The 17,490-nt window shown below is 43.1% G+C and overlaps 1 protein-coding gene across 1 annotated transcript in view; it reads left to right on the top strand.

Annotated features, from left to right (window-relative positions):
- Positions 1–17,490, top strand: part of LOC138965476 (ATP-dependent DNA helicase Q4-like) — a 430,431-nt gene that overhangs the window by 222,624 nt on the left and 190,317 nt on the right. Inside the window, exon 17 of the mRNA XM_070337643.1 lies at positions 16,911–17,013. Within this exon, the coding sequence (XP_070193744.1) occupies positions 16,911–17,013 (103 nt within the window). The remainder of the gene's footprint in view (positions 1–16,910; positions 17,014–17,490) is intronic.

Genomic DNA, 17,490 nt, shown 5'->3' on the forward strand with positions numbered 1-17,490 from the left:
ATTGTTGAAAACTGACCGTCGGGTTGCAGTCTGTTGTCGAAGAAACTGAGTGAAAAGAAATTTGAAAGGGGAAATACTCTTGTCGCTAGAAAAAGTATGAGAGTTACTTGCCTTGGGAATTTGCTTGTGATGAACGTTCGTGCACAGCAGACCTAGATTCAGAAAACAACCAAACTCATGGATTTTATATGGAGATTCATGTGTTCAAGCCTGTAGTTGTTAATTTAAATGCGGTATGTTTGTATTGTTTGCTCCAGAGATGTATACTTCGTACATTAGAGCGTTCGGAACTTTTCAGTCGCAAAAGTAGTACCGACGCAGAACAGCTTCTCAACCCATTGCGCTATCGAGGATTCAGGCTGTTGCTGGGTCGTTATTTGTTTGGTTGCTGGGTGTTTATCGAAAAATAACTAGCTCTACAAGTTTACAGAGGTAAAGAAGCAGAGGGGGGAATAAGAGACAATAATGACATTCAGCTGCGTTTGCGCGCGCGCGTGTGTGTGTAGGTGTGGGTGGGTGTCTTTGTGTGGGTGTCTTTGTGTGTATGTAGGCCTTGTTTTCTCTTCTTAATCGTTGATAGAGATTGTAATCTACTGATTGATGACGATTCCAGAGCACATCCAAATAGATCAGCCTACAAAGTGGATAGAACAGTGGGGGGGGGGGGGGGTGGTGGATGGGTGTGTGTGGTTGGATGGGTGTGTTTGTCTGCGTGTGTGAATGTGTGCGTGTGTACGTGTTTGTGTGAGCTCTTAACTGTGTGCCTGTACGAACTTGCCCATGTCTGTGTGTGTGTGTGTGTGTGTGTGTGTGTGTTTCAGTATCTGTTTTTTGAATGCGTCCATACCCCCCCCCTCGCACACACACCCCCCCTACACACACAGGTACACACGTACACATACAATGCACGCACAAACATATATACACACGCACGCACACACACGCACGCACGCACACACACACACACACACACACACACACACACACACACACACACACACACACACACACCCTACAGTCATCTGTACGTTTGAAACGCAGATCCATCATAAAGGCAATCATGTAGTATGCTGCGCAATGTCTGATGATGTGAGCGGGTCATGCGATGCGCGTTTCGATTAACTACTGTCTTGCTGTGCTCTACCACGTTGTCCATCCTTTATCTCGCACACAAGGAATCTCCAAAGCGAAGGCATCGAGGATTTCAATTTTACGAGTTACTCAGGTTACATGCACTTCGATGTTCACAATAAAGAAGAAGGGAGGAAAAAAGTTATATTCCCTGGGCCAACCCTTCTCTGAGGGATTTTTATATCTTTCCGTCGTAGAGAAGACGTGGGTAAGACGAACCGGGGCTAACGAACAGCATGCCTTTGGGATTGTGGAGCATGCAAAGAAAACACGAACAGGGTATTAACACTATTCCAACCTTGACAGCACATGGAAAAGCAATTCCGATCTAGATGAACATAAAATTATTTAACCACACTTTGTTTTAGCGTAGCGTGTTGTGTGGTACCAAGAGTTTCTACATGCCACCCTATATCTCCTGAATGAGTTGTTTTTAACCAAGACACATGTGGCCACAAAGCTGAAGCTAGTTCCCTCCCCCCTATGTCCGTGTGGCAAGAATCAGACAGCAGAGCACATCCTGCAGGCTTGTCCATACCACAGTGCTCTGAGGGACACCACCTGGCCAGAGGAGACAGCGCTACAAAAGAAGCTATACGGCCCCAAAGAGGACTTGGAGAGGACAGCACGTTTCGCCCTGCAGTCCGGACTGACGATCTAACAGCGAACGACAAGAAGAAGAACCAAGACACCGACACTTTTTACAGCTCTCTGTTAGCTTTGTCGTACTGTCCGTCTGTTTCAATACGTAAAAAGCTTTCTACTGAACAGATCCTTTCAAACTGATTATAAAGGTGCCAAATCATCAACTCGCAAAGTTGACATGGGAGTGCCACAGGGCTCAGTAATAGCACCACTGCTTTTTAGCATTATGCTGCATGACATATCGACAGTTAAAACACATGGAGCCGAACTGACGCTTTATGCGGATGGTATTGCTCTATCAATCAATCAATGAGGCTTATATCGCGCATATTCCGTGGGTACAGTTCTAGGCGCTCTGCAGTGATGCCGTGTGAGATGAAATTTTATACGGCCAGTAGATTGCAGCCATGTCGGCGCATATTTACCTTTCACGGCCTTATTCCAAGTCACACGGGTATGGTAGACAATTATTAACTGTGTCTAAGCAATTTTGCCAGGAAAGACCCTTTTGTCAATCGTGGGATCTTTAACGTGCACATCCAATGTAGTATACACGGGGGGTGGTTCGGACACCGAAGAGAGTCTGCACACAAAGTTGACCCTGTGAAATAAATTTCCGCCGAACCTGGGATCGAACTCGCGCTGACAGCGGCCAACTGAATACAAATCCAGCGCGCTACCAACTGAGCTATATACCCGCTCTATGCAAAGAGTATTAACACAAAACCTATAATACAGAACACAAATTCTCTAAAAAGTGGCAAACAGCTATAGATAACATTGCGAACTAAACATGCGGGAGAATGGCTTCACTCTCTCTGCCGAGAAAACTGTATTCGTTGTCTTTACAAACCGAAAACTGGAAGATCGAGAAAAGATACAGTTCTCACTAGATAAATATGTTGTCTCACCCAGTCAGCAGGTGAAATATCTGGGCGTACTTTTTACCTCAAATGGACTATGGACTGCTCATTTAAAGTATCTTTTAAGCAAAGCAAATAAGACCATCAACCTTCTTAAGATACTGACTGCCCAACCATGGGCAAAGTGCCCAGTTATTCTAACAAACATCACCAGAGCTAAGATCAAGACTATCATATGGACAGGAGGCCTACTTCTCGTCGGCTCGAAAATGGCTTGATAAGCTACAGTCAGCGGAATGTCGTACCCTTCGGCTTGCCCTCGGACACCCAAAGCATTCAAAGCAGGCCACTGTATACCACCAAGCAGGATTCCTCCCTCTTGACATGTGGCGACGTAAGTGCTGCGCGGATTACAATGTTCGAGCCAACACAGTGCAAAACTCAACAGAAGAGGAGCTACAACCGCATTACAACCATGTCCAAAACAAAAAGACCCACTTTGGCACTGCTTTCACCTCACTGGCTCAATTCAATGCTTCACTCTTTAACGAAATCAGTGTCGACCCAAATGGTGTGGCCCAAAACCCCATATCTCGTGATCCCTCATGGACAATGAAAGAAATGAATTTTGACACAGAATATTGTACAGCTACAAAGGATGATCAGTTATTACTCAGGATACAAGCCCTTGAGCACATTGATACTGTATACAAAGGCCATGTTCATGTTTACACAGACGGGTCAGTTTTGGATGACAAGAAGGCTGGCGCAGCTTTTGTAATCCCCAGCGATGACCTGACTGGGAAATTTAAACTGTGCAACAGAAACTCGATCTTCTCAGCTGAGCTCCTTGCCATCTGCATGTCGCTTGTTCATCTCAACCTCAAGAACACTCCTCCTCAAAAGATAGCTATATTCTCTGACTCCAAAGCAGCCATTGAAGCATTAAGAACTAACAAAAGATCAAAAAGACAGGATCTTGTCATTGCCATAAAGGAGCTGGCAAATAAAATTATAAAAAAGGAAGCGAGATTAACCTGGTCTGGTGTCCAGCACACGTGAACGTGCCTGGCAAACGAGAGAGCAGACAATGCCGATAAAGAAACTACCCAAGGCATAGGCGCCTCCGAGGTAGACCTGCCATTGTCTGCTTCTGAGATCAGTAACCTTACAGACTCTCTTCTCTGGAGAGAATGGAGGAACAAATACATGCACACGGCTATAAGCTCTGGCTGGCTCATCCAGGAAGCCCCATCAAAACAGATGAACACCTATAATGCATGCCCACGTGTAATAAAAAGGATTAACCGCCTAAGGGCAGAAGCTGGGAACTACACATTTCTAGCGGCTTAAATGCACATGTCAATCCGACCTCAGCATTGCTCATTTGACTTTGGAGTGTGATTTGAACTCATGCCACTTTCAACCCCTGACTCAGTTTATAAACTCGAATAGAAATATCCTGCCAAATACCCCAAATGAAAAAATAAGCTATCTTTTAAGTTTTAATAAAGACCTTGGGTGGCAAGGTCCCAAACTTATCGCTGGACTTGTGCACACGCACCCACTTGGTCCCTGGATATGAAGAGACATTGCTGCGGCTGACACCATTGCTTCTCATAGAGCTACTTTATATTTTTATCAGAACCTTTAAGAATACCATTTTATATCCAAGTATCTCTTATTACCATTTTTAATTAGATGAGCGAGAGTGTGCGGGGGATGGGAGGGTGGTGAACCACTGTACATAAAAGGAAAGTTTGTGTGCGCGCCTGTGTGTGTTTTTAATCTAAGACAAATGTCGCCAATGTTTTTGCAGAGTGACGTTAAATAAACGATTTTATCATCATAATTATTATCATCATGTTTCTGTCTCTCTGCTCTGTCTGTATCACACAGATTTTTTAATCAAAAATATTATTTCAGTTCGTGTGTGTGTGTGTGTGTGTGTGTGTGTGTGTGTGTGTGTGTGTGTGTGTGTGTGTGTGTGTGTGTGTGTGTGTGTGTGTGTGTGTGTGCGTGCGTGCGTGCGTGCGTGCGTGCGTGTGTTTGTGTGTGTGCGCGCGCGCGTTTTTTGTTTCGTATGTAATTGCATTTATCCTCATTCCTCCTGCTGTTTTGTGTCGGCTCCTATGTTTTGCTGTCTGGTTGTTGTTGTCGTGATCTTTTGAAGACGTTCCAGTTTTTGTGGCATGCTGCTGACTGTTCTTTTTGTGGTCGCTCAAATGTGGTTTATTTTTTCTGATGTTTAATGAAAACAGCCTGTTGTTCTGTCTTTCCAAGATTTTTTTGTTGTTGTGTGTTTGTGTGCGCGTGTGTGTGTGTGTGTGTGTGTGTGTGTGTGTGTGTGTGTGTGTGTGTGTGTGTGTGTTTAGTTTTTTTTTAACATTTAGTCTATACTTTACGGAATGGAGGGGACTTTTTTCTCCCGGTGTGTGTGTGTGTGTGTGTGTGTGTGTGTGTGTGTGTGTGTGTGTGTGTGTGTGTGTGTGTGTGTGTAGTGCGATTGAGCAACGATTCCAACAAAACCGCCCAACAGATTTTGATGAAACTTTACGTGCACATTTTTCAACATATCATCGACCTTTTTTTCATTTTTTCAATACATTCCTTTGATGATGTCATATCCGGCTGTCCATATCCATATGTCATATCATCTTCGAGCCATTCAGACGACCGTGGCAGACCAGAACACTTGTCGCGCTTCAACCATGGTCTGACCATCATACTTCTCTTCTTCCCCCGTCTTCTTATTCTTTGAACTGCATCAGATTGTCCTTCCGCTACAGCAAACTGCAGACATGATTGCATATGCATCAGTATTCGTGTTTGCAAACCAGCATCAATATGCAACTTCAGTACTCTGTGATATACTACAGTACACAGCAGTAGAGACCAGTAGACTGCAGTAGATATGCATTAGGTCCAAAATAAATACCTCACAAAAAGTAAATTCCCCCTTTAGATTCAGTAGATGTATAACCGTAGGTATCAGTGAAGGGAGTGAATGAAATCCCCAGGATTCTGGCCCTTTAAATACCCCAAACTCGCCCATCCGCGACGTTCCGCAGCAATTTCTGGGCCCGTGGACGCCACATGTTACGGCGTCGGCGCAAAGTCGGCGTAAAACCGTGATCGTCCCCAGCGTTCCGCAATATACGCAGTGTGTGGTTGTGAACGCAGCCATCCGTGGACAGACCGCCGACATCCGCCAACATTATTAAAAGCAACCACAGAAATCAACGCACTGTTCAGATTTTGATACTTTCAATCAACTTTTTTTCTCTGTACATTGAATCTATCAATGGTTGATAACTACCAGCTAAACAACTTCGGGATATTTCAAGAGAAACCGATGGTTAGAAGCCACGAGATTAAAGGAGAGATAGGCCACTTTTCTGCCTGCTGATTACTGCGCCGTGATAGACAAACAAACACCGATATATCTATATCTATATACGGCTTGTGTGTGTCTGTCTGTCTTTCTGTCACTTCTCGATGCACGGCCAAAGTTCTCGATGGATCTGCTTCAAATTTGGTGGGCATATTCAGGTAGACCCCAGACACAATCTGCTCGATGAAAATTTTCAACACGTGCTCTCGGCGCGCAGCGCTGAACCGATTTTGGTTTTTCTGTACATCCATTCCCAGTAACTCTTCCTTATCTTCTCCAGTGTTTTGCGCGTTTATCTCCCTTCCTTCGTGTGGCGTCAATCGCGTACGGTATTGGTGCGCCACTCACCCGGCGAAGCCGGGTACCCGGCGAAGCGGGTATTCATCTATATATATATACGACTAGTGTCTGTCTGTCTGTCTGTCTGTCTGTCTGTCTGTTCGCGATGCACGGCCAAAGTTCTCGGTGGATCTTTTTCAAATTTGGACACCGTATTCAGCTACACCCCGGACACAACCTCATCGATGAGATATTTCAACACGTGCTCTCAGCGCGCAGCGCTGTGCGCGCTGAACCGATTTTTGTTTTGCTTTTTGTCGGGATCCTCTACTAGTAACTCTTCCTTATCTTCTCCAGTGTTTTCAGCCGCGATTATCTCCCTTCCTCCGTGTGGCGTCAATCCATATTCCCGTTACTACGTTACTATTTTTAGAAGGTCACTGCACGTTACTATTTTTAGAAGGTCTCCAGTGTTTTGCGCGTTTATCTCCTTTCCTTCGTGCGCCGGCGAAGCCGGCGTACACTTGGCAAAGCCGGGTCCCAGGCGCAGCCTGGTATTCGGCTCTACTTCTTCCCGGCGAAGCCGGTACCCGGCGAAGCGGGTAATCATCTAGTCTAGTATATAATTATATATATATATATATATGTCGTGCCTAGATCCTGAAAGTGCCTAAGTTCTTGAATTAGGTAGTCTCTTGCTTCATTCGTGAAATAGGCAACGGCTGTGACTAAACTGCGAAATCAATGTTGAATTTTGCCTAATTTGATGCACACCTGTCAACTGGGCATGGAGGCGAGAAGAAGATGAGGTACGACAATTTGACACAGAAGATGATAGCAGAGTTTGTCTCCAACTGCGAAACTTGCCAGAAAAAGAAAACCAAGCCCAACAAGGGACTAGTTGTCCGACCACTGCAAACCAAAAACATCTTAGAGCGAGGTCAGGTGGACTTGATCGTGATGGAATCTGCGCCTGATAGGGAATTCAAGTACAACCTTAATTATCAAGATCATTTCTCGAAGTTCCTTTTTCTTCGTCCAATGAAAACAAAAACGGCTGCAGAAACCTCCTACAACTGAATTGATATTTTTTGGATGATTACGCCACCGACTGTGCTCCAAAGTGACAACGGAAGGGAGTTCACTGCTCACGTGATCAATGAAATGGTCGAGATATGGCCCGGACTCACCATGGTGCACGGATCTCCTCGTCATCCTCAGAGTCAGGGATCTGTTGAGCGTTCCAACGCTGATGTCAAACAGATGCTGACCGCGTGGGCCATCGACAACGACACCACTAAGTGGGCTGAGGGGCTCAGATTCGTCCAGCTGCAAAAATACTCATCCACTCATCGCAACCTAAACTATAGAACCACTGGAAGTTTTCTGTGGCCGGAAGAAAACGTCTGGGCTTGAAAGAACGTGCCTGCCAAAGGAGGTCATCGCAAGGCTAGAAAAAGAAGAGGACCTTTTGGAAGTCCTGTCCAGAATGCAAGTTGCAGGTTGAGCCTGAGGCAGCTGGGGATAAAAATGATGAAGCAGCGCCTGAAAATGAAAACGCTGCTGCGGCAAGAATTGACAAAGAACTCAGGCCACAGAATTCAACTAAAAATGATGCAGAGGTGGAAGGTGCAGTTGGAGGTGCCGCCACTTCAAGTACAGGTCTAGAAGAACTCGGTCCACAGAATTCAACTGAAAATGATGCAAAGATAGAAGGTGCAGTTGGAGGGGCCGCCACTTCAAGTACAGCTCTAGAAGATCATGCAAGCATCTTGACGCAGTGCAGACAAGATGCACGTGAAGGACAAGAAAAAAGCCGTGCTGAAATGCTGCGAACAACAAGAGCCAAGCTGGTTCCACTGCTGCAAAACGACGGCGTGCTGGTTCCAGTCAGCGAGTTTGATCGTGGGCGCCTTGATTGCAGAAACGTGCCTGGGGTGGTCCTGAAGGTTCACAACGACCTGTACCAAGTTGGCACCAAGCATGGCATCATCAACACTATGCTCTCCCGCAATCTAATTATCGAGGCCGATTTCCAAATTGTCACTGCTGACCAAGTGAAGGACACTCTCCTACCAATGAGAAGCATCGCTCAGCTTCATTCAAGGCATGGAGGACAAGGGTTCAAAAAATGTTCTTGCAATGGGAAGTGTGATACAGCCAGATGCACTTGCAAGAAAGCCAACAAGTCGCGTAAGGCGAAAATACAACATTTAGTCAAGTAGCTGTCGAACTCACAGAATGAAACTGAACGCAATGCCATTTTTCAGCAAGACCGTATACTCGTAGCATCGTCAGTCCACCGCTCATGGCAAAGGCAGTGAAATTGACAAGAAGAGCGGGGTAGTAGTTGCGCTAAGAAGGATAGCACGCTTTTCTGTACCTCTCTTTGTTTTAACTTTCTGAGCGTGTTTTTAATCCAAACATATCATATCTATATGTTTTTGGAATCAGGAACCGACAAGGAATAAGATGAAAGTGTTTTTAAATTGATTTCGACAATTTAATTTTGATAATAATTTTTATATATTTAATTTCCAGAGCTTGTTTTTAATCCAAATATAACATATTTATATGTTTTTGGAATCAGAAAATGATGGACAATAAGATGAACGTAAATTTGGATCGTTTTATAAATTTTTATTTTTTTTTTTACAATTTTCAGATTTTTAATGACCAAAGTCATTAATTAATTTTTAAGCCACCAAGCTGAAATGCAATACCGAAGTCCGGGCTTCGTCGAAGATTACTTGACCAAAATTTCAACCAATTTGGTTGAAAAATGAGGGCGTGACAGTGCCGCCTCAACTTTCACGAAAAGCCGGATATGACGTCATCAAAGACATTTATCAAAAAAATGAAAAACACGTTCGGGGATTTCATACACAGGAACTCTCATGTCAAATTTCATAAAGATCGGTCCAGTAGTTTAGTCTGAATCGCTCTACACACACACACACACACACACACACACACACGCACATACACCACGACCCTCGTCTCGATTCCCCCCTAGCCCCTGTACGTTAAAACATTTAGTCAAAACTTGACTAAATGTAAAAACCACTGCCATAGTCACTGCCACCCAAACAATTCATCTTGCAAGAACAAGACATGTAATCTCAGAAAATCGAGTTGAACTGGAACGTCGTGGGTTTCTCTTTTTTGACCCTAGTCCAAACTGGGATAATGTTTACCTTTTTTAAACTTTAAATGTTTGTAAATGAGGTAGAGGGGTATTTTTGTTTTGCTTTTGTAAAATTTGTTTATTATAATTAGTCATGTAAATGGTACATATGATAGCAGTATGTTTGAATTTTAAGTTTCATTATTGTTACTGGCGTTCAAACAGTGACTAATTTGTAAAACAGTTAGACCTTAGAATTGATTTGACACATTAGGCAAGGATTTTGCCTATTCTGTTGACATTTTTGCCGAAATTGTACAGCAGTCGTGCCTAAATCGAAACTTTGCCTAATTTCACGACTTAGGCTGCCTAATTTATGCAATAGGCAGCCTAAATCATAAATTTCACAAATTTAGGCAAAATTCAACATTGATTTCACAGTTTAGGCACAGCCGTTGCCTATTTCACGAATTAGGCAAGAGACTACCTAATTCAAGAACTTAGGCACTTTCAGGATCTAGGCACGACATATATATGACTTCCAGTTACTGAGAACTTTTCATGCTGTTATATTACTATTAATCTTCTAGCTACTGAAGGCTTTCTTTAAGCTGTGATAGTACAGTTAGATTTCCATTTGTTGAGGGCTTGCTTTGGCAGACAACACGGACCAAGCGGATTAAATTTTTTATATAGTTACAGACGACGACATGACCCTTCATTCTTTTATGTCTATTCTCTTCTGTCTTCATTTTTCCCTCTCCTTTTACTTTTATTATTCTATATTTATTTGCTAACGACCTTGAAAATGTCCAAACAAATCGGCCGACTTGTTCTGGAAAATGTAACCATGGGAAGGTTTTGCCCCCTGCACACAGAAACTCTTAAAACTTGCTCAGTTTATGTTGATCAACGAGAACAGTGCGAAAGGGTTAGCTATGGCTCAAAGAGGTCAAACAGACCTGTTCCAGTTTTCTCCCTTCAAGCTACTTGTTAAAGTTAAACTTAATGACAGAGTAAGCGACCATGTTCCAATTGTTCACCTCAGCTGATTGTTAACTGTTCGATGATAATGATCGTGCTGTCTGTAACGATTTGCCTGTCTTTCTAGCAGCTGCCCGAGTTAAAAGGCACCTTCCTTCTCCTGTAAGCGATCATGCACGTTATCACAGATCTTTCCAAGCTTTTGTTTGTAATAAGAGTATCCTTCCATTTGGAAATCAACCCCCCAAAAATGAACACTGCCTGCTTCTTTGTTTTTATTATTACACTCTAAACCAGAAGTGTTCCAATGTGAACACACTTTGTGTAACCAGTTGATGTGAACACTGTGTGAGATACTATATAATTCTACTTGCTAAACAGCATCTACTCTTTGCCCTGTGTGCTACTTTTTGCTAGTATGTCACACAGTGTTCACAACCGGTTTCAAAAAGAGTGTTCACATTTGAAAACTTCTAGTTTAGAGTGTAATTCCTTGCTAGTTGATGTAGCAGCGGAACACGAGGCAAGGTACATGCCGCATACTGGTAACGGCGGTGATAAATAACAACACTAACTTCATTATTCATACCATAAAAAGATCAATCAATAAAATGGCACGTTAAAACGTAAAATTGACCTCGACGCATTGACGCCTGCCTGTTGACTATGCACAGTTATGCTTGAACAGGCTTCAAGTTCATTGGAACACTTCTGGGATCTTCAGCACGTGTGGACAGACGTTTTGGCCAGCGGATACAAACAATGGTAGTAATCTGTGAATTTGGAAAGCGCAGAGCCCGCACTGTCATCAGCAGGGCAAAGAGAGGATAGGAATAGCTAATTACAACGTGCGAGAGTGATACAGAAACCCTGTGTGCACTGGTGCGTCGTCCGCAGACACCGCCCACCCTCAGGTCCTGTAGTGTACAGTGTAAAGTGTGTGTGTGTATCGGCATGTGACAGTGTCCGTGGTCCTGATCATGAAGTTGCGGGGTCGAAATGTGTTGTGGAATGGGCTGGTGATTGGGGAGGGGGGTTGGTGGCTGTCGGGAGGGTAAGCTGTTGTGACCTTACAGGTTTGTTGCGCATGTGTTAGAGTGTGAGTGTGTGTGTGTGTGTGGGGGGGGGGCGGGGGGTGTGGGTGTGTCTTCTACATGTTGGTCATTTTTTTGTTATGAAAAAGCTGTGCGTATGAATTAGTCATTTTGACTTTGTGTGGTTGAGCGCATGCGGGTGGTGGCAAATTTTAGAAGAAGCGAGAGGGAAAGAATACACTAAAAATAAAAGTTCGATGAATAAATTGCTGAATGTTCTCTGTCCTCTTTTATTGCATAACACACACGCACACAATCACCAAGCATTTAAAATAAAAGTAAAAAAATAGGTTCGTCAGACTAATGCTACTTTTCCAATAAACACTTTCAACACTTAGTCTGAAAAAGGTGGAAACACATACTCCGCACTCAAATCAAAAGTAGCTTGAGTCAAATCTCTACTTCAAAAAAGGTATGTTGCCACAACACTATAAAGTCACTAGTGTGTGCTCTACCAACACACAACACGCTCTAGAAAAAACACGGTAATAAACACGCTATCCCACCAAGAGTCCGCTTGGCTGGTCTACATCATCTCTGTACACGAAACGAAACTCCCTGGTTCACAACAGCATTCCCTACTGGCTGGCTAATAAAATCCAGGAAATACAGCCATCACACACTCCATCAGTGGATCAGTCTAGTTGGTACACACCAACACACACGGATTCCACAAACAGTGGCACATTCCCAGAAAAGGATTATTTCACAGATGCACAATCCAATCCATAAGTCACAGCTTATGCACAGGCACAAATCCAAACACTGTTTCACTTCCAAATGCACACAAATCCACAATGCATACAAATTCCGGCAAAGCTTGACATGCTTTTCTCTGCCAGTACCAGGTCAGAAGTGCGCGCTTGTTTTCAACGTTGGGCGAGTTCATTTCAACTTTTACTCATTTTAGTCGGGAAAAGGGGAAGGGGGGAGAGGGCCCTATATGACGCTGCTTGATTATGCGTCACCAACCCAAACATTCTTTTATCAATACGATCTAAACTAATTTAACTTATTAAGAACAAAACTAAACATTCCCCATTCAGGAATATTCAAACAAATGCATAATCTGTGTGTTTCATCAAAATCTAACACGCAGAAGTAACCAATAGACACAAGCTGACACCCCTGCCTTTGAATGACGAAACCCTGAAACCTACGTCATACCTATGATGACAGCCTACGACGCAATACAGGCGCTAGAAATAATAATTCTATTGACACAGTCACACAATGTCAATACAGATTTCTCTCACTCACCACATTTGGAAAGAGTTCATTTCGAAAACATGGAATGAACTTGTTATGACGCCGTGCTGGGCAATACTTCAGTGGCAGTTGAGCTGGCTTGCAGTCCGACTGTCATCCGCACGCACTTTTCTGCGACTGTCGACTAATTACTTTCCCACACGGCCTGAAGCTGTTCAGCGTCTAATGTTACGTCAATTACGCGTTCATCTCCTTGTCTATCTTCCCCTTCTCTGGAGTAAATGGATGTTATCTAATTGTGGCACAAACAAATGTGTGGATGTTAGAATCTAATTGTGGCACAAACAAATGCGTGGATGTTAGAATCTAATTGTGGCACAAACAAGTGTATACATTGCATCCATTTAAAAAAAAAATCTTAAATAGGAAATGTATACCAATGTTGATTTATAAAAACTATATAATAATGTTGTAAAAGCCAGTTCTTTTTGCAAGGTGGCACAACTTTGGGATCGAGGATTTCTTTCACAGCGGTCACATGACAGCCACTCAAATGAGGGTACTCCAATATCAACCCAACAAAAACCGAAGTTTCAAGGTCTAACATCACACGAAAACGGCTTGAGCCAAATTTAGCAACGTTTGCATGCAAGAAAAAAAATTCTCAAGTACCTAAACCCATCGCAAGTCATGAATTGTTTGGATGTAAGGTACAAAAAATCCTATGACGGGATTTTAAACTTTTCCCGCAGTATTGCATAGTATCTGCAAAAATACCTGCAACAATCCAACATTTTACTCAAAGCATGTTGTATTATGTAGGCATAATATCCCAGACGTTTCAAACCATTCGGTTTGTTCATTGCTGAAATACAGCGCTTTTTTTCATGGTATACCTCAAAATTGACGCAAAACTTCCCATGTATATAGCTGCCCATGCGATCGACACCTGCATAACAATTAACAACAAATACGCAATCCAGGGTAACTAACAAGCTGTTGTGGGTAGATTATTAAATTGACGTCCTTCTCGAATGTAAAAAGTTGCTAAGTTTTGCCTATTATGAATGTTCGTTAATTTTTTATTGTTACCTTACTTTTTTGTCAGGTCGATATATTTGAGTGGCGGTTACGTGATCCCCGTAAAATAAAATCTTTAATCCGAAAGGTGTCGCAGGTATAGTCAAGTTACCTGCCTTAAGTGGCATAGAAAGTTGGAATGAACTGACACAAGAAATAATGATGTGGTTGGGGTCCGAAATCTGTCGCAAGAATCTTTTTAAAAGTTAATGTGTTTATCTTACGTAATTTTAATTTCACGGGGTCATTTTATCTGCGGAAAGTGTCACACCGGAAATAGTTCATCTGTTTTATTTTTAGGTGGGGGAAATGGGCATTATCTTAATGACAACGTTGCTTGCCGCTGTCTTTTCAAAATTGAAGAGGGCGATGTGGAGATGGCGTAGAAGCTTTTTCCCTCCGAGTTGTTGACAACTCGAGGACAGAAAATTATACCCTTTTTGGTTTTGGCAAAGGTGTATTAGTTTGTATCCCCCTTCATTGGCTATGTTCACGCCCGTTGTATCCCCCTTCATTGGCTATGTTGACGCCCGTTTTTTACCGCTTGCTTCCCTTTATATGATAAACCGGCCTTATAGCGTCGTCGTCCCGAACTAAATCTTCCAAGTCTCAAAATCCGTGGGGATTTCTGGGTAGGGAAATCCTTATCATTCAATGACGTCACTCACGTGTAATGCATGTTTGAAGTTCTACTTTTTATTTTCACCCCGAATATATGTGCGTCGAGTTAGCTCAGTGGTAGGGTTCGAATCGCGTAATTGACAAGAATTTTTGTAACTTTTCTTTCTTCGGTTTTCAACTTTTCTTACTTTCTGAGCTCGTTATTCTTGTATTTTATTCATTTTAATTCATTTGAAAAGTTTTAAGTCGTGTATTAAAAATCGAATTTAGTGCTCAAGTGCCCGTGAACAGCTTTCCCACAGTCCCGTATTCTATTTTAAGTCCGGGATACCCCCCCCCCCCCTATTTGTAGAGAAGGTCAACGGGCATATATATCACCACCCCCCCCCCCCCCCCCCCCCCGTCTATTTATAGAGGTCACCGCGCGTCGACTGAAGTTAATGGTGGTCGGGGCTTGTGCTTGTGGTTTGGGAAAATGGCATTCTGATTTGATGGATCTTGCTTTTCTTCTCCTTCTTCTGTTTCTTGTTATCTCTCCTTCCACCCTAACACCACTCTCTCTCTCTCTCTCTCTCTCTCTCTCTCTCTCTCTCTCTCTCTCTCTCTCTCTCTCTCTCTCTCTCTCTCTCTCTCTCTCTCTCTCTCTTGCTCTCTTCTTAAGCATCAGGCATTTTCCTCACATTGATTTCAAGCAATATTCTTCATTAGAGACCGGAAATAAGGTTATTTGGCCTTTAAATTGCAAATGGTGATATCCATTAGGCGAATACAAAAATCCAGTGGTCAGACTGTGGTATTGCTTAGTTTCCCCGACGCAAGTCACTGAAACCTAATGGGTTGCCTCCATTATTCAGCTTTTTTAAAAGCAGCATAGGGGAACTGTTATTTCGAAAATGCGTGTTTGTGGATTGGTGCTGCAGATGACCCAGTTATGCCTCCTTTTTGTGTCTTGTTAAAAACAGTTCGGTTAACCCAGTTTGTGCACATCAGTCACGCCTTTGTTTCGTCTTTCCCCCCCCCCCCCCTCTCTCTCTCTCTCTCTCTCTCTCTCTCTCTCTCTCTCTCTCTCTCTCTCTCTCTCTCTCTCTCTCTCTCTCTCTCTCTCTCTCTCTCTCTCTCTCTCTCTCTTGCTTTTTTTATTCTCCTTATTTGTTGAAGGTGGTCCATATTAGGGGACATAAACATACCTTGAGATTTTGTTTTTTTTTTTTTTTTTTTTTTTTTGGGGGGGGGGGGGCAGTAAAAACTCGGGGCATCACTCCTAAAATGTAACAAATACAGTCTTAACTGTCATATATAGCACGTCTTGTGTGATAACAGCTTTGGCTGTTGACCGAAACTAATCCGTTTTTAGCGTAAAGTTTGGAGTGAACGCTGCCTTAAAGTGTTAAAAAAAAGAAGAGAAAATATCCAAACGGTTTTGTGGTTTGTGTTTCTGCAATTGTTTTGACATGTGCAACTTATCCAAAAAGGGTAAATACAGCGAATAAAATTGTTTTGAGAGCTCCAGCAACGTTAGTTTGTCAGAACAGGAGGTGGTCCATATTAGGAACCGGTCCGTATCAGACAACCTTCCTCTTTGACCACAACCCCGTCTTCCCCGCGGAAGTTAGCAACTGTGATGACGAACTGAAGGAAGAACGAACAGGCAGACAGACAGACAGATAGACAGAAACAGCGCGCAGAACACATTCTCCAGGACTGCAGGGATCTTCGACAGCTGAGGGAGGAGATCCGGCCAAGTCTCTCTCGCTCCCCCTAGAAAACAAACATCACGGTCCTGCTAATGAATTACACTTAATACAGGAGACGACCAACTTCATCTTGAGAACTGATCTTTAAGTGCGACATGCGAACGAGAAGAAGAAGAAATGAGACAGGCAGGTGGTCAGGTCCCTCCCAGAACAGCGAGCGCCCCCTGCTCCACACCCATTTTCACACTCTGCAACACAACATGGCCACACCCTCTGTAGTTGTCCAGCATGCTGATACAGTTTCTGACGACACAGCGCAAAGCGGGGTTATGATAACGAGTTGGCAGTCGTGTTGCTGGTTACTTGGCTGCACTGGATCAAGGTCAGTAAGCATTAGAGTAAGAGCTCCGAAGACCTGTTTAGCTTTTTGACCTGGAATCAATGCATTGTAGTGCAATCAGCAACAACATGACTGCCAACTCTTGACTGATACGCAACAAACCCTTCTCGCAATCACAGCCAGACAATAACGTCAGAAAGAGTATCGTCGGCTTGTTTTGAGGCCTGCTTTAAGACACAGGAATCGCCACTTCATGGTGTCGTCAGGATTTCAAGATTGACACTACCAGTCGAACGCAGTACTATAATAAGAAGAAAACATATAATTTCACCGTCCCCCTTTTTTTAAATTCATGTATTTGTTTCTTTAGTTTTGTTTTTGTTTGTTTGTTGTGTTTTGGTGTGTTTTGCTTTGTTTTCAATCTGCGCACATTTTTTTTTGTTTTTCAGAGAGAGGAAGGAGAGGAGGAGCGGGCAGTCAGGGTGTGTCCGGGTCACGAGAGAGCCCTGGTCATTGAACAGACAGTGCAGGACTTGGACGTCAGGGAGGAAGGTAGGGCACTTTGACCTACTCTCAGTCTGATAATCTGCACTTGAACAATCAAGCACGCATGGACAGATCTACCAACGCATGTACATGTTTGCAGCTGCAGTTTTCGATGGCTTGGTGGGATTCCTTCTCAGATGTTTAGATGAAATAACGTCGGGAAGAATGTTAATTATGTTTTGATGAAAATCGCAGTTATCGATTGCAAAAAAAAATATATTAGCGTAAGTTTCATCGCATGTTTGAGGAAGCCGGCAGCGTATGAACTTCAGAATGAGCGAGTGAGCTGTTACCTCTGGTAATGATATTCAAACATTATTTTGTAATATGATATTCAAACATTATTTTGTAATGACAAATTAAATTGTGTACAGGCTGTCGAATATTGATAAATATCCAGTCTGTGTTCTTGCCAAAAAGCATTTATATATCCGATGTATTACATGAACATTAAGGTGTCTCAGAGGAGCATTGTATGCTCTT

The sequence above is a fragment of the Littorina saxatilis genome, linkage group LG1, assembly GCF_037325665.1.
Source record: "Littorina saxatilis isolate snail1 linkage group LG1, US_GU_Lsax_2.0, whole genome shotgun sequence".
NCBI classification, from domain to species: domain Eukaryota; kingdom Metazoa; phylum Mollusca; class Gastropoda; order Littorinimorpha; family Littorinidae; genus Littorina; species Littorina saxatilis.